Consider the following 22,752-nt stretch of genomic DNA (forward strand, 5'->3'; position numbering starts at 1 on the left):
ACGACCCAGAGGAAGACCAAGATATAGGTGGGTTGATACGGTACAAAGTGCCTTAGACGATAGAAATATAAGATCTGATAATGTTGGAGTCTTGACAAGTAACAGACTGATTTGGAGGAAAATTGTAGATAGGAAGTTAGTAATGATGTAATTTTTTCATGTAGTACTGTCATATCCTGTACACCCCTTGAGGGTACATGGCAGGAATTTGATAATGATGATGATGAATGATGATGATTATCTTCAGTTTTCTTGTCACCTTTATCATCTCTGATTCCTTTTTACAGTACTCTTTCCTCCATTTCTAAGCTTTTTGAATAATCTCCAGAATATTTTGCCACCTTCCTGATATTTATTTCTGTGGTCTTACCAAAGTTTTTCCATGACTTTTGTTTAGATAGTTTTATACAGTGCTTTGCTTTCTTACATTTTTCTCTATATTCCCTAAGAGCATAAGCTGACTTACTTGCAAGGAACTTTCTATATGCTTTCTTCTTCTTTTTGACTGCCTCTAACTTTCTGAGACCACCATGGAATTCCGATTTTTCTATTCTTACAGCCAACCTCACCACTGGCTGGATCAATCAATATTTTGCCAGGATTTGCCATCCAATCTCCAAGGAATTAATGTCATTTCAAAACATCTTTACTAAAAATCACTTTTCTAATAAAAGTGACCCAGTTAGAACTAAAACTGAACCATGCAGACAACTTGTAGATTTCAGAAATGCATGGATATCCCACTAAGCCAGAGTTATTGTAGCATATAATTTCGATTGTCCATTTGTAGCCTTGAATATAGATGAACTGATAACTGGAACTATATGATAGATTTTTGCAAAAGGTTCAAATTCCAAATCAGAGTAAAATTCATTCCACATAACTGGTATTTTGTGTGTGTGTGCAACGTTACAGTACTAATACTACTCTTCCTAATAATAATGGAACCTCTGCAATTCATCTAGTATAAATGAGGCCCTTAGAAATACCTGAGTTTGAATCCTTGAAACAAAGAATTTATTTATCAGTTCTCTTCAACTGAAGATGACTTATCCAGTCTCATATGGAAATGGAAGGGTTTTATTCCTGGAAACTCTGACATTTCATCCTGCAAACCATTACCCAAAAATAAAGAAGACAATGGGGTGTTAGATCTTGAATGGGAGAACTCATAGAAACATTATTTCATTCAAGATTTAACAAGTCTAACATATCAACAAAGAGAAAGTTATACTTAAGCAAGCAAAAGGATTGTAAATAGGACTATACATACCTTTAAATGTAGAATTATAAAAGAAAACTTGTTTATTCAAATCTAAGTAAAGATTTCCAGTTTGTAAAATGTAACTATAAAAGGTATTCTATGTGAAATGAAATGTTTATCAAAGTGTAAACAAAAGTCCAAAGTTCGCAGGTGAACCGTTCGGGTGAGCGTTTGGCTCGAGGCATATGCATTTACACGGAAAGCGGTGCTAGCTCATTTTCACGGAAGACGCGGTATACCGGATCAGCTCGCAGGCAAAGGAGACGAGTGCCATGCGGAAGAATGTGGCAGTAAAGAGGGCGCCAAGGGTGCAGAATAAAAGGGGTTTGCTTCCCTCTCTCAAGGCTTTTTGTCTTGTTCTCCTGACCTTTTCTGGGTGGTTTGCATTATTGGACCTTTCTCTCGCCTCCTGATGGATTTCCAGATCGCCCTGAGATGTTAGATATCGGCATCCACAGAACCAGGCATATGTGGGCACATCGCCAGACGTTCGGTAAAGCCAAGTAGGATGACCTCTATGAGTAACCACGTGGATAAAGGCCAAGCAGAGTTGTTCTGACCCCAATTCAAGGAAGAAGGATCGGGCTGTGTAAGGCGAAAATGTGAATTAAGTGACGGATCTGTTAATCTTCCCAAGAGCTGGTAACGTACAGAATTTTGTTATTCCTTTCCCACTTAGAGTGAAGAAATGTTATATAGTTAGTGAGCAAGGACAATGTAGTATAGAACTCTTAGGTGATTATCGATGATAGCAGTGGCTTAACTCCACTGCGCATTTTGTTAGAAAAATGCTTATAGATGATTTGTGACAGGTATTTTATGTGAATAACTAACGTAATTTAGAAGAGAACTGAATGGATGAAATTTAAGACTTGTATATTGTGTAGTTTAATGCTTGATCTTATAGAAGGAACTAATGATTGTATCCAGTTGTGTTTTAGTTGGTTTAACTAGTTCTTTATTTTAGAATGACATACTATTGAATGAGTGCATGAATGTAAATGTATAACCTTAAGATCTCAATAAATGTGCTTTATGTTTTGTACCTGACATTAGCCTGAGAATGAATTCAAATTACCACTCATAAAAACGGAACCTAAGCGGAGTAGAATAGATGTTTAAGAGCCACGATTGCAAACGATATTAAACAAGTGTTAGATTCTTCACCTCTGTATTGTTATATGAGAGAGTTTCCCTGGTTAAGAATTCCTTCTAACCTAAAAATATTGGCTGGAGCAGCGTAATAAATAAATTTGCCAGTATCTGATCAGGAGACAATCTCAAACAGTAATTACAAAGGATTTTTGTCCTTAACAAAGGGTAAACCCTTTGTCCGAGTAATTGATACACTTGATTAATCTAGAAATCAGCCAGATATATAGATAGTCTTTCTATAGAGTACTGAAGGCTAAATTTAGGTTTAGATCTTGAGAGTAATTAGGGTAAAAGCAGATTAGATCTAATTAAGGAAAAACAAGTATAATTTAAAACAAAGCCACGAAAGTGGTGATGTAACAGGGGGAACCTTCTTGTTCTCTAATTATTTCCTTGTAAAATAGCATTGCTACCCCACCAACCATTCTGTTGAAGTGAGAGGAGGATAAGGGAGAATAATAGTTATAATTAAGATTTTTTACATAATCTTTTCCAGATTGTGTAAAACACACAAAATACATGAAACGCATACACTGCCTGAAAGGAATGTCTCTCAAAAAAAGCCATACGCATCTACATAACATATATAAAGGGAATATTATGCTAAACTCCAATTTCATCACATGTTAATTCATTCAAAACTGCAATTCTTTTTGATAAATAAATTTCACTTCACGCCTTATAATTTTTTGAACTGTTCATTCAATGATTTTTCGATGAATTGTTGGATTTTAACCAATTACCTTTTGATAAATTGTGTTTTCAATAAATTGTTTTTGGTGAATTTTTTGGATACCTTTGCAGATGACATACTCCTAAAAATAAATTCGCTACAAACCTTCAGCATTTTAAGTAAGTTGAACAACATGTATAACAAATTTGGCATGAAAATCAGCAATAAAATATGAAAATTTGAAAGTAGATAGAAATATAGAAAACATTCTCAATCGAGAAAACTAATAAAACAATTATTTCAGCTATTTAGGTATAATGTTTAGGGAAAATGGTAAATTAAATATGGAAATAGATAAGAGAATAAGCAAAGCTGAGAGAGTAGATAATACATTTATATCAAATAAGATAAATTATCCACACACTAAACCATGTAATTAAGTTAAAATGATTTTATCTTATGGATCTGAGAGCTGGGTAGAAATAAAACAGTTAACCAAAGAGTAGTTAGTAACCACAGATGAGTTCTAAAAAAAATTAGGAAAGCAAACAAATGACAATAACAGGAGAATCATAATAGGCATCCCTAGATATTAGAAAGCTTAACATGTAGGTGTACAGTAACATAAAATAAAATAGAATGCGAGATGAAAAGTTAGCAAAAGAGATTTTTATTAAAAGACTGGTAAGGGGAAGAAAAAAAAAAAAAACAGGCACAGAGGGAAAACAAGATTTATCTAAATTGATGTGGTTAGAAGTGTCTTAGAAAACCAAAATCTGAGATAGTGAAGATCTGACAGGTAACAGATCAATTTAGAAAGAAATCGCTATAGGACTATATTGCAATTATGTAGTACTTTCATAGTATCCAGTACACTCATTGAGGGCGTAGGAAATAATGAATATAACTTGTATAGTTTTGAAGAAAAACTCATGTAAAGTAAAGTAAAAAATCAAGTAAAGCATACATGATATGCTTTACTAACATTGACAATGATATACAAAATTAAACTAAAAAATATTAACAAGGCAAGTTTAGTGATTGCAAGATTATTATTCTCTTGCATGGAGTATCTACAATGTATGATTTGATTTTTTAGCAAGCAAAAAACAAACCGAAACACTGGCTTATTTCACCAAGTTTCAATTAATGATAATGTACCCCATTTCTAACACTTTCAAAAAAGTGCACCAATAAATGAAGATGACAAAAATTTCTACTAACCCTCAATAACACATTATCTGCTTCAGTCAAATATGAGTAAATGTCAGGATATAACTTTGGTTTTTGGAATAGTTAAATGTTTCAGTATCCAAACATGCTGGTTTATTAGTGATTGCAGTTGTTCTGGTTTTCTCCTTGTTTTGAAAATTCCAGATTCATGCCTCCCCTGCCATTCAAGATCACTCATTCCAAAAAATTCTGTTTTGTCTCTTTAAAAATAATAGGATTTGGTCATCTTTCTTTCCAAAATCTGTTCAAAATAAAGAAGACTTCATTTGGAACATATCTTATATAAGATGAGCAACTGGTTCAGTTTCTTTCTTTTAGAAGGAAAAATGCACACAGACTTGTTACTTAATACATTCCTCAGATATCTTTGAGTCAAAATATGTTCCAAAATGTAAAATGAGATGAAATTCTCACTTTTCACTTCGGAGGTTTAAGTCATCCAATTTCCTAAACCAGCTCAGGTACAAGTTTTGGTACTTATGACAACTATACTTTTCTCTGCAAAACAAGCCTTTGTTTTATTACTAAAGAAAAATACATTTCTTGCTCTACCATATACTGCAAAGTCTATATATTTTAGTTGATTGTTTTTGAATTTCAGAAGTGCTATTTTAGTGATTCAGAGAGAATAATAAAGCAGAAGATTATTTTATTTTATATCTCCCATTTTTATATTTATTTACATTTCTTATATCTTCCCTTCAAAAAAGCTTTATTGAAGGGAAGATATAAAAAATGCCTTAGCCACAAATATGCCATCTGACAAACCCCAAAAGAAAAACCTCCCAATGTGTGTGCACATATCTAAAAGACTTTGGACTTGTATCTCAATGAGCCAACATATGCCACGCATCCATCCATAAAAATGGGAATAATAAAGAACATTTCATAAAGATTTTGTTTGGGGGCATTAGATTAAAAGTGAATTATTCACAAAGGTGAAATATAGGCTATTTTACTTTTACGAGATCTCATGAAGGCTTGCAAATATTAGCTAAGGGATCTAAGGAAAGTGACATTAGCATATTTTTGATATCCTTTCCATGCTACCTATTCACCACTTTGCAATCTAACAAAGTAGGCCAAATGAGATAGATTATATGTTATGCTGATCCTGCACTTTTTTGCACTCTGATTTTATTTTCTTAAGAAAGGAAATTTGCTTCCCTTTCTTGCTGCTTAAACTGCATATTTAACATTTCATTTCATAGTAAGATTCATGTTCAAACATCTCTCAGTGGCTGTATTTTGTGAACTTTAAAATTTGAAGTTTAAAACTGAAATGCATTTATTATTTCATATTCAACATTAAAACAGAATTTTGCTATTGTGTTCATTTACTTCTTTACTTTTTATTTCGTAATTACACTGTTTAACTTATGCATTCACACCTCAATTCATAGAAAAACCTCATGCAATTCTTATTCAAAATTACTTAAGATGGACACAGAATACTTACAATCCACATCATAATCTACACTATTGGACATAGCAAGGAGGTCTGTATCATATTCTAACCATTTCTGCGATGCCTAAAAGGAAAAATAAAACAAATTAAATCAAAAGGAGATAAGAGAATAAATTAAAGTCAGACAGCAACTCTTTTTAAAAGATACACCTTATAAGATAGGGTTTAAAAACTTAAACAAAAAATCTCTTTCAAACTAAAGATTAAAACTACCAACAATATTCATGATTTTTAAATTAAATCCAAGTGTTACTAATAATGAGAATGCTATCTGACTGAACTTGAAACAGCTATATCAAAATTCAAATATTTACTGAATATCAACTTTTCATTTTCCTTATCTATTCAATAATTTCTCATATACAGTTAGTTACATAAAATAATCACAATGTAAACATGTTAAATTACAACAGAAAAAAAAAATTAAGTTTTCTAAAATGAAAAAATAAAAAATAAAAAACTAAAATAAATAAAAGGAAAAACATAATAATAAAAATTTTATATATATATATATATATATATATATATATATTATTGTTTTGTTGCAGAATATCAGTAATACAGAAGGCTGTTGTAAGAAACTGTGGAGAAACAGGAAAATAGTTCAAGACAATAACATGCACAAGACAAAGAAACCCAATATCTCTGAGCATTACTGCTGGAAAGAAATATGGATGTTATCAAGGAGAATATAAGGGGAATTTTAAAGTACAAAAATCAATAATTTACTATTTGCAGATTATTATTATTATCTAAGACCGCCAGGGAGTCAAGGACTCATCGAGGGAGGCTATAAAACATCCAAACTATCTGTCATACCTTCCCTTAAAATCATTCACATTAGACGTATTCACTACCCCTAAAGCCAAACTATTCCACTCATTCACTGCTCTATGAGAGAAAAACCTAGCTCTTATCTCTTTCTTGACTGTGAACAAACTTGGCTTCCATGGATTCCCTCATGTTCTCGCCCCATATAACGAAAAATTTCATCAGATGCTATCCTATAATACTCATTTAAAAGTTTATAGAACTCTATCATATCACCTCTCTTTCTCCTGTTAACCACAGCCTGTCATTCACATACTCTCAATCTGTCCTTATAATCTAAATCTCATAATCTGGAACTCTCCTTTGAAACCCTTTCCATATCTTCTTTTTCCCCTTGGAATCTGGGAGACCAAATCTGCACACAATAATCCAGATGTGGTCTTACCAAAGCCTTATAAAGAGACAAAATGACTTCCTTGTCCTTAGACGTCAAGGTTCGCTTCAACATCCCAATTATCCTCCAAGTTGTATTTGCAACTTTTGCTATGTGACCTTTGAACTTCAAATTCTTATCCACCAATACACCAAAATCTCTTACCTCTTCAGTTTCTTGTAACATAACCCCACTAATATAATATGCCACTGGAACTCTAATCATACAAAAGTGCATAACTTTACACTTACTAACATTAAAGCGATAGCCATTTTGATTTGCTCAAATTTCCAGCCTATTCAGATAATTTTGTAAGTGCTGAATATCAATAGCATCCTTGATTGCCCTACCTATCTTCGCATCATCAGCAAACAATTGTACACCTTTTATTATAATTAAGGCTATTTTGCCTGCTTCAGTTTAGGAGTGCCCCTGTTTAAATGTCATTGGCTATTTACTCATGGATTCTTAGGGCATTGTAGATGTAAATTTACCAAAAAGTATATGTAGCATAAGGAAGAGAAATTTATGCATACCTTTTTCTGGGTGTTGCGGCTTTTCTTCTTTCTGTGATGTCCGAAAACTACTGAGTGTGTGGAGGGGGGGTAGACAATTTGGGAGAATTAAATTAGAAAAACCCAGGTTTTTTTCCAGTAATATATATATATATATATATATATATATATATAAACATATATATTATATTATGTTATATAGGGTGGGGAAAAGGTGAAGGGTTGATTTTTTATATAGGGAGGGGGAAGGGGAAAAGGGGGTTGACGGGGTGCAGTCCATTTCGACTATTTTTGGTCGTCATCTCTAACCTCCCTCCCCCCCTCGATCACAAAACACCCTTAAAATTAGCTTTCACCCAACGCACATACCAACACAAGCATATGTCATGGTCGCACGTCACATGTTCAATGAGTGAATAAACTTTACAAAAAGTACATACCAAAAAACCATCCTAACATACACCTCTCAAAAAATACACATAACTTTCCTCAAAAAATGCCTCGATCACAACATCACGCCAAAATTCGCGACAGTACACGGCAACAGTACGATTCGCGGAAACAAAAAATTTGCTACCGAGCATCCCATGCCCTCATAAAACAAGCCATAAACAACAGATTTAAAAAGAAACAACAAGCATATTCATACATTCACAAGACAAAAAACAGATTGAAAAAGCTGCTAACCACAAACGAATGGGCAGTTTTTTGGGATAATACCCAATCTCGCATCAACGGCTACACGCTGTTATTAGAAGATCGACATGCAAAGAAATGGTACGCACTAACAAACACCCAATACAACAATCGCGTTGCTTCCAACCCTTTGGATATTTCAGCCTTAGAACGAACTAAAAACAATTCCATCATCAATCTATCGCACCACAACCTCACGCCCGACGAAATCACCATCCTGAGCAAAGGATTAAACTTTGGTGTATCCCCAAAATACATACAAAACAGAGACATCATTACCGAAATGCAAGCGAAATTAGAATATGACCCTAACAAAGAAACAATATTCCACAAAATTAACATCATAAACAGTAAAATAATAATTAAACCAAACATCACCCCCAACTTACAAAAAGCCCTTTTATCCCTAAAGAGGAACCTGAACATTATTATCAATAAAGCTGACAAAGGGGACACTGTAGTCATCACAACCCAAACCGATTACCACAACAAAATAACAGCCATCTTAACCGACCAACACACCTACCGAAAAATACAAACTGACCCCACCCCGACCTTATAAAACAAATCAACAGTACCCTACACATCCTAAAAAATGAAAATAAAATAGACAAAACCACACTGAAAAACACAACCCCCCCCGCACCACTTGTATGTCTGGACAAATATACAAATATACGTCACCACAAAGACGGGTACTCGATGAGACCAATAGTCTCCTATAAAAATACCACCACAGCCCCTATATCAAAATTCGTAGCGAAACTTCTCAAACCATTAATTACAACGTCTAACTTTATGATAAAAAACAAGGACGACCTTCTCAAAAAAATAAAAAACCTAACCCTATCCCAAGAAGACATCCTCATTTCATTGGATGCGGCCTCTTTATACACTAACGTGAACGTCCCCAGAACTTTAGACATCGTACACACACTACTCACAGAAGACCACACCCTACACTCTCGTACTAAACTAACACCCACTGACGTTATTAACTTAATAAAACTAATAATCTCGGCAAACTTCAAGTTCAACAACAACAAGTACATTCAAATCTTCGGACTCCCCTTGGGCCAAAACATCAGTGGACAACTAGCGGAATTATTCCTAGCACAAATAGAATCACTCCTACTCTACCCTTCCCTTCCCCATGGCATCACCTTTTATGGCACATATGTGGACGATATTCTGTGCATTGGTAATCCCACACACATCACCACCTTAAAAACATCCCTAAATGGTTACAGCAACAGATTAAAATTCACCACAGAAACCGAATAGAACAAATCCATCAATTTCTTAAACTTGACATTAACCAGAACACACAACAAAGTAGCCATGAAAGTATACCACAAACCCTCGCATATCGGAAACTACCTCCATTTTCACTCTACCATCCACATTCTGTTAAAAAATCTGTCATCTTATCACAATTCATAAATGCTTACAAATTTTCAACCAATCAGAATAGTCTAAACGCAGAAATAAGAAAACTAACGCAGATCTTCATAAATCGCAACTATCCTACACAACTGATTAACTATGCAAACAGGACGGCAAAAAACCGCCAAAACAACCCAAGTACCAAAACGAACTTCCCAACACAAAAAATTATCAAACTACCATACACTCAAAACACATACAAAGCCTATAAATACATCTTCAAACATACTGACTACAAACTGGTATTCACCACAAACCAAAAACTGGCAAATCTCCTAAAATCCACCAAACCTCACACACAGAAAGAAATATTTGAACATCACAATGTAGTCTATAAATTTCCCTGCCAAAAAGACTGGTTCCACCATCAGGTCTTTATGGCCAAGACTACAAGAACACTTCCGTGATTGTAACATCCCTATTCCTGAACATTTAAACACTAAAAAACGTAATATCAAAAAGAAAAATCGAATACAAAGCAGCAGGAAAAACGGAAATAGCTGTTCACGCCCTTGAACAAAAACATACCCTGCAGATCGACAAGGCCATCATAGTAGACAGACAAGACAATGAAACAATGCTTAGAATATCGGAAACAATAGCCATAAAACGTGACGCGAACTCTATCAACGTACACAGGCCCTACATAATCTCCGAGGTTTGGAAGCTTCACAACATAAAATTGAGGTCACAACCCTGACCAATAGGCGATAACACAAACACTTCAAAAAACAGAAGCACCTACCCGACCTGACATAGCATCCACTTTCCCAATGTGTTCAGATGACGACACAAAAATAGTCGAAACGGACCACACCACGTCAACCCCCCTTTCCCCTTCCCTATATAAAAAATCAACCCTTTCACCTTTCCCCACCCTATATAACATAATAATATAATATATATGTTTATATATATAATATTGAAAAAAAAACCCGGGTTTTTCTAATTTAATTCTCCCAAATTGCCTCCCCCCCCCACACACTCAGTAGTTTTCGGACATAAAAAACCAGATGACCAAAAATAGTCGAAACGGACCACACCCCATCAACCCCCTTTTCCCCTCCCTATATAAAAAATCAACCCTTTCACTTTTTCCCCACCCTATATAACATAATAATATATGTTTATATATATATATTACTGAAAAAAACCCGGGTTTTTCTAATTTAATTCTCCCAAATTGCCTCCCCCCACACACACTCAGTAGTTTTCGGACATCGCAGAAAGAAGAAAAGCCGCAACACCCAGAAAAAGGTATGTGTAAATTTCTCTTCCTTATGCTACATATACTTTTTGGTAAATTTACATCTACAATGCCCTAAGAATCCATGAGTAAATAGCCAATGACATTTAAACAGGGGCACTCCTAAATTGAAGCAGGCAAAATAGCCGTAATTATAATAGTTTATTAAGAGGAGTAACATGGGAGTTTTCCCAGAAATAATATACATAAATTGTAAACCTGATGTTAGACACTGTCTGATGTCATTAATGTATATATTGAACAATAATGGCCAAGGACTGAACCCTGAGGTACACCACTGGTCATTTTTTTTTTTTTAAATTAATCTTTGTACTGGTTATGGGCAGTACTAACCTTACATAACGTCCAGACTTGATATAGGCCTAAGCCTTTACAAGTGTTTTACCCTATGCCTGTTCTAGTTATCATTGTAGTCATTCTCTGGTGGCAACATCATGCCACCAGTGTGCCCTCAAGGAAAGAACTTTTATATCCTTCTACGTAATCCCAAGCTGTTTTAAGTCTTTATAACTATCTATGCTCCATATGCCATGTAAAGAGATGGTGGCACTGGTAAACCTCAGAGTAGCCCCATGTTCCTCCTGTATCTTACTAACTAGATCTTGGTTATTCTTATAATAGTTTACCTTATTATTATGGCTATAGGCTAGTGGGTGACCTGTTCCCACCACCTGGGCATCAATTACCCAAACATCACCATCTTTTTTAATCACTAAGTCTGGATTATGCAAACCTGCGGAGGTCCTATAATGTGGTTCCACCGCAGTCTCCCAACCTTTGTTCTTAAAGCGGTTGTTCAGAATGGAGACCACGGTGTCATGCCTCCGCACGTGGACCCCATGGGTGTGGAAGCAACACTGGGTATATGAGACAATGTCTCACTGTAGTGGCTGGCCCTACAGTTTGACTCGTCACTACCCCATCGAGCTGTGCGGGCTCGAGTGGGTAGGGCATTGATCCTCGTCCTGATAAGGTCAATATACTCGATCCCAGGGAGGAGTCTGGTGTCATCCCTTACCCAATAATGCTGGGGAGGCACCAGATATGACTCTTTTAAAGGAGCACCATCTACAGAAGAGTGCAGCAGAGATGCCCATCTCTTGTGTTCTGCAGGTACTGACTCAATTAAGGTACCTCGATAATGGGACAGCCTTTAGCCTGCCTAAAGTCTTCTTGTATTAATGGGCTGTAGAAAGCCTCTCTGCAGATAGGGGAAGAAGATAGTTCTAATTTCGCGATTCTGGACAACTGCAGGCGTGGGATCATCCATCTAAGTGATGGAACCCTGAGCCCGCCGTCTTTCACCCCTGCGTGGAAATATGCAGTAGGGGTGTCAGGCGGCAGTCGGAGCCATGATCTCACAGCTGAACGGATAGCCCTGTCCATTCGGGACATTACCGAGATATATGTCCTACTAAGCACCAACTTGAGGTGAAAGCGAGGTAGGAGATAGTGGGAAAGGAGAAACAGTCTTTGCTGGGGCTTGACAGGAGCTTTCCTCAAAGAAGCGATCCCAGCTTTTAGGATAGAAGGGACAGAAGACCTTCCCTTTTGGGTGAACATGATACCGAGGTATCTCCACTCTTCCAGGATGGTCAAAGCACGCAACGGCCTCCGGTGCAGAGAAAACTCTGTAATCTCGACCTTAAGCTTGTCACGACCAGAGACAAGAGCTAATCTGGAAGATTCACACCCACTGTATACCACTTTTTGATATCTGTCTGTCATCCATCCCCTGATCCAAGTCAAGAATTTATATTCCAATCCCATGTTCTCCAGTTTATGCAACAGACTTCCATGTGGTATCCTATCAAATGCTTTACAAAAATTCAACATTATCATAGTATATCCATTCCCATTATCCAACTTGGCTGTAACATTGTTATAAAATATGGGCAAATTGCAGTAACATGACCTTCCTTTAGTAAACCCATGCTGCTCCTTGCAGAGTTTAGCATGTTTGTCTACCCATTTCTGTATGCAAGTTCTTACCAACTTCTGTAAAATCTTCACTATCACACCAGAGATAGGTCAGTAGTTAGACATCAGTTTTTTTCAACACCCTTGTACAATGAAACTATCATACATTCCTTCCATTCCTGTGGAATCATTCCTTAGCTGAGACTCAAGTTATACAAACGCGTGAAACGCCTAGCCAATTCGGCTGAACATTACTTTAGCAAATTGGCTGATATTCCATCTGTTTCTATAGACAAATTCTTATCCAGGTTATGGTTAAGAACTTGCATACCCATTTCTGTATGCAAGTTCTTACCAACTTCTGTAAAATCTTCACTATCACACCAGAGATACTGATAGGTCAGTAGTTAGACACATCAGTTTTTTCACCACCCTTGTACGATGAAACTATCATACATTCCTTCCATTCCTGTGGCATCATTCCTTAGCTGAGACTCAAGATATACAAACGCGAGAAACGCCTAGCCAATTCGGCTGAACATTACTTTAGCAAATTGGCTGATATTCCATCTGTCCCTATAGACAAATTCTTATCCAGGTTATGCAACAGCTCTTCATCCTCATTTTCATGAACGTATAACTCTTCATCCAATGTAGCAGTAGCACTATGTTACATGCACCTGGTTGATGTAGCTTAGAAAAAGTGAGCACTCATTAATTGAACAATCTCATTAGCTCCCGACACTCAAATACCATCTGCATTCAATAAAGTTATTCTTTCACATTCATTCTTTTGTTTGCTTGTGGCATAACAATAAAATTCTTTTGAATTGCCTTTAGATTGCGTCCCCCCCCCCCCACCCCCCCCCCCCCCCACCCCCCCCCCCCCCCACCCCCCCCCCCCCCCACCCCCCCCCCCCCCCACCCCCCCCCCCCCCCACCCCCCCCCCCCCCCACCCCCCCCCCCCCCCACCCCCCCCCCCCCCCACCCCCCCCCCCCCCCACCCCCCCCCCCCCCCACCCCCCCCCCCCCCCACCCCCCCCCCCCCCCACCCCCCCCCCCCCCCACCCCCCCCCCCCCCCACCCCCCCCCCCCCCCACCCCCCCCCCCCCCCACCCCCCCCCCCCCCCACCCCCCCCCCCCCCCACCCCCCCCCCCCCCCACCCCCCCCCCCCCCCACCCCCCCCCCCCCCCACCCCCCCCCCCCCCCACCCCCCCCCCCCCCCACCCCCCCCCCCCCCCACCCCCCCCCCCCCCCACCCCCCCCCCCCCCCACCCCCCCCCCCCCCCACCCCCCCCCCCCCCCACCCCCCCCCCCCCCCACCCCCCCCCCCCCCCACCCCCCCATCTTTTGGGGTTAAACCTTCTTTTACAAAGAATTTTATAACTGCACAATACTAATTTTATCCATTTCAAGGGATACAGACAACACTTTTGCTTCAGACAGCTGTATAAAACAAACTACTTGTAATTGATAGAATGACTTGCAATTTCACATGGATGCTTATGACAGATGTACCAACTTAGGAAAAAAAAATCTTGCTGATAGTGTTGGCATCTATGGTCAAGGCTGAGAACTTTTCAGACCACCCTCGTATTTGCAATATGGATAAAGCAGAAAGATCAAACATTTGATGTTTGGTAAAATGGATGGTATAAACAGAGATGATGCCCAAAACGAAAGTGGGTAAATAATGTGAAGGTGAGTGGTATGGAAAGAGTTTACAGTAATTGAGTCACCTGGTAACAAACACAAGGGAATGGCAAAACATGGTGAAAATTGCACTGGAAACCAACAGGCATTAGGTCTATGGTCATCAATGATGATATTCTTCCTTAGAGATATACACCGAGACACAACTGACTGAATTTTCGTGAAGCATAAGCACATTGAAACAACTGTTTAAAACTCCTAATTTTAGAATTGTTCTTTATTAAGATAATCACACACGTGGACAGCTGTAAACCAATAATACATCAGCACCATATATAGTCTAAAGGTTTGGTACAACTACTCTGGAGAAACATGGCACATTTTTTCAAGATACTGCAAAACATCCCAATGCTGTTAATGCTGAAGTTTATACTGAGCAGGAAAAGCATGATGGACTAATGAAGAGGTACATTCTGCAACATCCAATGTTCCTACAACATCCGACTATCAGAATATCTTTGTGAGCATATTTTTTTGGCCACTAACTTAATTTCAGAATAATATTACACTGGTTTTTTTTATGAAACATTGAATTTATAGATAAATTATGCCAACAAGTTTCACCAACTGGGCTGTATGGCTTCTTCAGGGCATACAAAACGGTAAAGATAACTCAAAGATAACAAGTCACTAGTACATAGAACAAATGTACAAAATATCTTATTCCAACAAGGAACTTCATCTCAGACACTTTGTCTGCCCAGAATTTCAGTGAGACTTTACCACCTCTATCGATCTTGGTGTTCACCATCTTGCAGAAAATTCCATCCTTGTTAATGCTGAAATTTGGACTGAAGATGCAAAGGCACAGTGGACTGTTGAAGAGGAATATTGTCTTGTTTTCCATGAAGCGTCATTAGCTGCAGAAGATATAGCTCATATCAATGAGCTTGGCAGAGGTTCTGCCAAGAACTACTTATCTATCAGAACTATCTATATATACTGTATATATATAGTCTATCAGAACCACTTATCAGAGGTTCTGATAGGTGCAATCAGATTGTACTGTAAATTATCATCCTACAGAGAACTAGTGATGCGATTGAGGACATCTATGTTAGACAATCCCACAAGAGCAGGAAATATCTCCATACTTCCTACTCCACTGCTATCATCTCAAGAGAGGAGTAGAGCCAGTACAATTCCATCTCTTCTTCAAGTATGCCTTATAAAATCTCAGAATCAGCCTCCTCTATGTCAGTATTATAAGTCACAGAATTTTAAATATTGTTATTAGACTGTCACTCAATGAAATATCTAATTTGGAGTTGGAGTTTTCCAGGCAACATCTGCCTTCTTGGTTAGTTGAGTATCATCCTGCATCATCTGTTCAATCCAAGTGGAAAGAGAGAGAAAGCATCTTCATGCCCAAATGATGGCATTATATAAGAACAGAAGCATTTGTGCTAGAACAATACTAGATAGAGCATCTCGTTGCCAAGTGACATGCACAAGGAGTGCATGTCACTGTGCCTAGATTACATCTATCCAGATTGCAGAAATTTTCTTTCTCCACTTGAGAAGTATGTCTTGCTGCCTGTAGGACTTCATGTATTAAGTTGATTACAGACATACCTCTGGTTAATTGACGGAAGATCACAGATTACGACTGCCTCAGCTAAACAAAGGGCTTTAATACTGCACCATTTAGTAGATGGAGCTGCATTATAAGAATCTAAATACGTTCCCCCTCAGCATCAATGAATCAAGGATGGAACTCGCTTCCTGCTTGGTTTTGAATATATAGATTTAATAAGAACAAGAATCAATGCTCTGCCAACTTGAGCTTGTACAACTAAGGGAAAACATGACAAGAACTGCAGAGCAGGCTGTCAGGGTATAGAAACTTTGGCTCGTATTATTCAATGTTGTTATCACACACACGCACACGTGGAGTACGTCAGAAGACACAATGAATAGTGAGGGTAATAGGTTGAAGAACAAAGGATGAATAACAGCAGTAGAATCCCAATACAGGACTAACATTGGATTGAGGTAGCCTGACCTTGTAGTACAGAGAGGAGATGAGTTAGTCATTACTGCTGTAGAAGTTGTAGGTACTGGGTGACCACTCGCTATCTTCCATCATAAGAAAGCTACCTACTATGCTGAAAACCAAGACTTGGTAAGGCTACTTCAGGAATAACACCACATTGTAACAAAATTTACCTTTGCAACTATATCTTTTAGAGGTGTATTGTGTCAACAGAGTTATATTGACTTACTATGCTTTGGACTCTCTTGGGCTGATTTTATTATTATTAATTATTATTATTAAGAAAGACCTGGTTAGCAGAGCTATATTTAAATATATTATTTAAATAATTTAGCATATAGGCCACGTGAAATGTAAGTATAGTTAATATTTTATAGGCTGCCAAAAATGCATGTTTAGGCTGAATGCGGCCCAAGGGCTGCCGGTTGCCGACCCCTGATGTAGAGTATTCAGGGCATGATCAGAAAGACCAGATTTACCATAGTTGTTAATTCAATGTGCCATATGTTCCTTTTTTTAGATAGGAATTGTGCATCCTGTTTCATCTATATAGGACAAAGCAAATTACAGATGCACTTGACACTGTTAACATCCAGGAATGTGTTAGCAGAGCTAATCTCAGGTGGTACAGTCACTTAAACATAATGGGAGAGGAAAGATTAGTAAAACAAGTGTTTCTCTGCCAGGTTGGCAGGAAAAAGACCCAGAGGAAGACCAAGATATAGGCAGATTGATACAGTAAAAATCTTTAGAAGACAGAAATATAAGATCTAATAATATCGGAGTCTTGACAGATAACAGAATGATTTGGAGAAAGATTGTTGATAGTTAGTAATGATGTAAGTTCTTCATGTAGTACTATCATTATATCATGTACACCCATTGAAGGTACATGTCAGGAATTTGATAATGGTATACTCCAGGGTGGGCCAGTGGAAGTTTAATTTTGCATGAGGTTTAAAAGTGGCATTTTGTATTTCTGTAGTATGGTCCCACAGAAGGTTCTACTAAGGTAGAAGTGGAGGAATTTTTTTGAGGCTTTAGAAAAAGCAACTGACACAATGAAAAAGGAAAAGTTGGTCCTTGTTGGGGATCTAAATAGTAGAGTAGGAGATGATTGTGAGACATACAAAAATATTTTGGGAAAATTTGGAGAAAAGAGCAAAGCTAATAATAATGGTAAATATCTGTTGGATTTCTGCTCAGGACATGGACTTGTTATTACTAACACCATGTTCCAACAAAAATGTGCACAAATTCACATGGAGAGATGAGGCTAGGAATAAGAAAAGTCTCATTGACTATGTTATTGTTGATAGTGATGTTTTCTCCCTGGTGCAGGACACCAGAGTGTACAGAGGATTTGAAATTGGAAGTGATCACTATTTAGTCTTGAGCAGGATAAAATTGAATTTCATATTGAAAAGAATAACATGTAAGAAAGTTTTAAAGCGAATAAAAGTTGAGCAGCTCTCAGATGTGAACTGTAGACTAAAATACAGAAATATTATTGAAAAGAAAATGAAAGAGTTTGAGAACAGGAATCAAACCTTGGAGATTCAGTGGCAAACTCTGAAGGAAACATTGATTGATTCTGCCAGAGAGGCATGTGGTGAGGTTGCGTGCAAGGATAAAAAAATCAGAACTCCCTGGTGAACACAGGAAGTTAAAGAGGCAGTGAAGGAAAAGAAGAAAGCATATCAAAAGTTCCTGGCAAATAAGTCAGCTTTTACTCTTACAGAATACAGAGACAAATGTAAGAAAGCTAAACAGTGTGTAAAACTAGCTAAACAAAAGTCATGGGAGGACTTTGGCAAGAATACAGAAAATAAATATCAAGAAGGTGGCAAAATATTCTGGAGGTTGTTGAAGAAGCTTAGGAATGGAGGAAAGAGTGCTGTAAAAGGAATTAGAGATGATAAAGGTGAAATGAAAACAGGAGAAAAAGATATCCTTGAAGTATGGAGTAATTACTTTGAAAAAACTGCTAAATGAAACAAGCAGTGATGACAGCACAGTGATAAAAAACACTGACCAGCCATGCAGTTAGGAATACATATCCATACTTGAAGTAGAAAAAGCCATCAAAGGCTTGAAATGTGGAAAGGCAGCAGGAGTAGATGATATTCGACCAGAAATGCTGAAGTATGGTGGTATAAGAGTCTTACAGTGGCAGCACTGCATAGTTCAGAAAGCCTGGACAGAGGGACGAATTCCCGATGATTGGAGTAGAGCTCTCATAGTACCCATATATAAAAAGGGAAATAAAACTGAATGTGAGAATTACAGAGGTATTTCCCTACTGAGTATTCCTGGCAAGATCTATGCAAGTATACTTGAGAAACGGTTGAGAAGAATTGTGGAAGAAAAGCTTGGTGAAGAACAAGCTGGATTCAGGCCAAATAGAGGCTGTCAGGATCAGATCTTCACTTTACGACAAATAGTCAAGAAAGCATGGGAATATAACAAAGATCTGTATTTAAGTTTTATCGATTTGGAAAAGGCATATGATAAGGTGCCAAGAGAGAAGCTATTCAATACGCTGCAGTTATATGGTGTCAATGGGGCATTATATCAAGCAATACTTAGTCTTTATTTGAGTTGTGAGTCAGCAGTTAGAATTGAAGGAAGTACAGGAAGATGGTTTAATGTTAAATCTGGTGTGAGACAGGGATGTACATTATCCCCTCTGTTATTCATTATCTGGATCACATTATGAAGGAATGTGGTATTAAACCTGATATCAAAATTGGAGATGTTAATGTCAGCTCTTTGCTTTATGCGGATGATGCTATACTTCTAAATAAATCCGCTACAAGTCTGCAAGATTCTCTGACTAAATTGAATAGCTGTTGTAATAGATATGGTATGAAGGTCAGCAATAAAAAGACAAAGACAATGAAAATAGGCAGAATCATTGAAAATGTCAACTGTGTTGTGAATGGAGAACCTGTGGAACAAGTAAAACATTTCAGCTACATAGGCACAATTTTTACTGAAGATGGTAAACTAAATATAGAAATAGACAACAGAATCAGCAAAGCTGGTATCGTGGGAAGTCAATTGAATAAATTCATATGGAATAAGAAAGAAATTAGTCGGAACACTAAATTAGCTGTATACAAGACTGTGTTCAAACCAATTTTAACTTATGGATCTGAGAGCTGGGTCAGAAGTAAAACACTTGACCAAAGACTAGAGACCGCAGATATGAGAGTCCTGAGAAAGATTAGAGGCGTGAACAGATGGCATCAATGGCAATATCATATTAAAAATGAGGATATTAGGAAAGAACTTGACATTGTCAGCATCCAGGAATGCGTTAGCAGAGCTAATCTCAGATGGTATGGTCACTTAAATAGAATGGGAGAGGAAAGATTAGCAAAACAAGTGTTCTCTGCCAGGTTGGCAGGAAAACGACCCAGAGGAAGACCAAGATATAGGTGGATTGATACGGTACAAAGTGCCTTAGACGATAGAAATATAAGATCTGATAATGTTGGAGTCTTGACAAGTAACAGACGGATTTGGAGGAAAATTGTAGATGGGAAGTTAGTAATGATGTAATTTTTTCATGTAGTACTGTCATATCCTGTACACCCCTTGAGGGTACATGGCAGGAATTTGATGATGATGATGATGATGATGTGTTTGTTTTTTGGAATGGTTACAGCTTTATTGTAATCTAGTTTGTTTTTAAGTGGAGTCTTATGAAGAATTTCGTTAATAGTATTTTTGCTATAGCCATTTTTCAGGAAGGCATTGCTGATAATTTTTAATTCATGTTTAAGTGCCTGCTCACTGGTGCAAATCTTTAAAACTGTTTTTTTTTAGTGTTAATGACATCTAGTTTTTGTTGGTAAGAGTTTGTGTGTGTATATGTTGACCAGTATGTGTAGACTCATGGTAAACAATGAAGGAAAGACTGACAGAAAGCAGAGGTGAGACAAGTGTACCAAGAAAAGGAAGTGTGTTCTGACTTTAGATTTCAATTGTGAATTGCATGCATTTGTGCTGTTTAAGTGTGTGAGGAAAGTGTATAATGTCTAGCAGCCATGGGATCAGATACTGAAAACATCAATGTATCTAAGCCAGACTCCAGGTTTTAAAGGAATCTAGAGCATGTGCTGAAAAGCTTTCATAAGAAAGTTGACAACTTGGGGAGGGGGAGTTAAAAGTATTTCGCAAAAAAACAGAAAATAGCCTGAACGTAGTACATGGGCAAAGAGAGCTGTGATATTAAGCAGGAATTTGTCTAAAAGAATAATTGTACCACCATTGATTGGGGCATTTGTGAAAAAGGCAGAGACATCAAAAATTGACTAATAAATCGCTTTTTTTCAAGTGTGATATCCTTAATTTTGTTTACTAACTGTTGTGTTTTAATTTATGGGAGGGGGCATGACCTATAAACTCCATGAATATTGATGATAGTTTCTTGGCTAGATGATAACTGGGGCTGTCGATAACTGCAACTATTAGCCGATACAGTACATTCTGCCTGTGAATCTTGGGCAAACCACAAATTCTTTGGGAACAAGAGCAATGCAGAAGTAGTTTTTTTTAACTGTATCTGCAGGCTAGGATGTGATTGATTTAAATAATTCTTCTGTTTTCTTTTTTTAACTGATAAGTTGGGTTACATTTCACAAATTGATAGGTGATGTTGTCTGTGACTACCGTATTTGCTGTCATATAAGACACTTTTTTCTTTGAAAATAGGTCTGAAAAACAGGGTGCGTCTTACACACCGATACTCAGTTTTTTATTACTTTCATTTCCAGAAATTTTCTGTTCCAAATTATGCGATTTCTTTCTTGCTTCCTTGCAGTGTGTGTGAGAGTATTCCAATTACATAGAGTTCAATGGATACGCATGCACTGTCATCGACAATCACAGCTATGTTCCTGTTCGTTTAAACTTTCCAATTGTTGTCGCGGTTGTTGTGAACAGTGATAAATTTCTGCCGCTAAATTTTCTCTAAATTTTTTGGCAAATTATGGCTGAGAAATGTCGGCAATATTGCTACAATATTGCATACAAGCTACGTGTGATTGTGTATGCTAAAGAACATGGAAACAGGGCTGCAGAGAGGCATTTCGGGCCACCCCCAACTGAGAAAATGATAAGAACTTGGCAGAATCAGGAAGAGGATCTAAAAAATCTTTTTTTTTTTCCCTAAAAATTGTGTACACAAAAGGGGATGCATCTTATATGCCGACAAATATGGTAATCGATTCATTTTTCTAGATAAGTTGTTCAGTTAAAAATAACTGTGGCATTGTCTTTATTGATTCTAGTAATTATGATGTTCAGACTTCTTTTTAAAGATTTCACAGCTGCCAATTCAAGTTTCGGACAGGTTGCTAGTTATTGCTTTAGTACTGTTTAAAATATTAGAGATTTCTAATCATATTTCATCGGTTGTAGTCTCCACATTTTCCCAAAATGTTGCTATATGCCTGGTTGAATTCATTTCCTAATCTGCTGTTTAGATCTCCAACAAGGACCAATTTTTCCATTTCTTTATAGCAGCTGCCTGTTCTAATGAATCTAAAAAATTCTTCCATTTCTTCCTTAGAAGAACTTTCTGTGGGGACCACAGACACAAATAAGTTTCATTGTCCATTTCCCTATTTTGAAGCATGCCCACATCACTCTACTTGAAACTGCCTTCCAATCCAGAAATTTATCTTCATGCTCAGTGTTGAATGCTATCGCTACTCCTTCCTTTCCTTGTTCATTATTGTCTGAATACAATATCCTATACTTATTTAGCAACATCTCACCTGTTTTTGTCATCTTTGTCTCAGTAATGCAAGTATTTCCATGTGGTACTTTTCCAATCCTCCTGCAAGTTCAATTTCCTTTCCATTAATATTCCTTATATTGATGGTTCCTATTTTCAGTTCTGATGAGTTTTTTATTCTTCTTCTTCTTCTAGATGTTCCAGTAGCTGACTTTTCACTGTTTGCCCTGGTTCCCTGATGAAAACAGCAGGATCCTTATTTATTTGGGCAACACCCCCAGCTCAGATGAAAACTCATCATATTGTACCATTATATGCATTTGTGGTTTAAGCCAATAGAGAGTACAATTTGGTCGGCTAAGTCCCAAACTGCCAGCACATCCTCATTCATTCAGTACCCAGTATACACCTAATAATGAGGTGCACTATGAGAAGGTGATGATTAGGACAC

General features: G+C 37.5%; 1 protein-coding gene across 4 annotated transcripts in view; it reads right to left on the minus strand.

The window, feature by feature from the left end:
- Klp10A (kinesin-like protein 10A) overlaps positions 1–22,752 on the minus strand; it is a 469,762-nt gene that overhangs the window by 45,708 nt on the left and 401,302 nt on the right. For all 4 annotated transcript variants that reach the window (XM_090390589.1, XM_090390588.1, XM_090390590.1 and 1 more), the window contains one exon: positions 5,785–5,857. In XM_090390589.1, the coding sequence (XP_090246715.1) occupies positions 5,785–5,857 (73 nt within the window). The remainder of the gene's footprint in view (positions 1–5,784; positions 5,858–22,752) is intronic.

The sequence above is a fragment of the Typopeltis vanoorti genome, chromosome 3 (genome assembly GCF_054136105.1).
Source record: "Typopeltis vanoorti isolate ZY-2024b chromosome 3, IOZ_Tvanoo_1.0, whole genome shotgun sequence".
Lineage (NCBI taxonomy): Eukaryota > Metazoa > Arthropoda > Arachnida > Uropygi > Thelyphonidae > Typopeltis > Typopeltis vanoorti.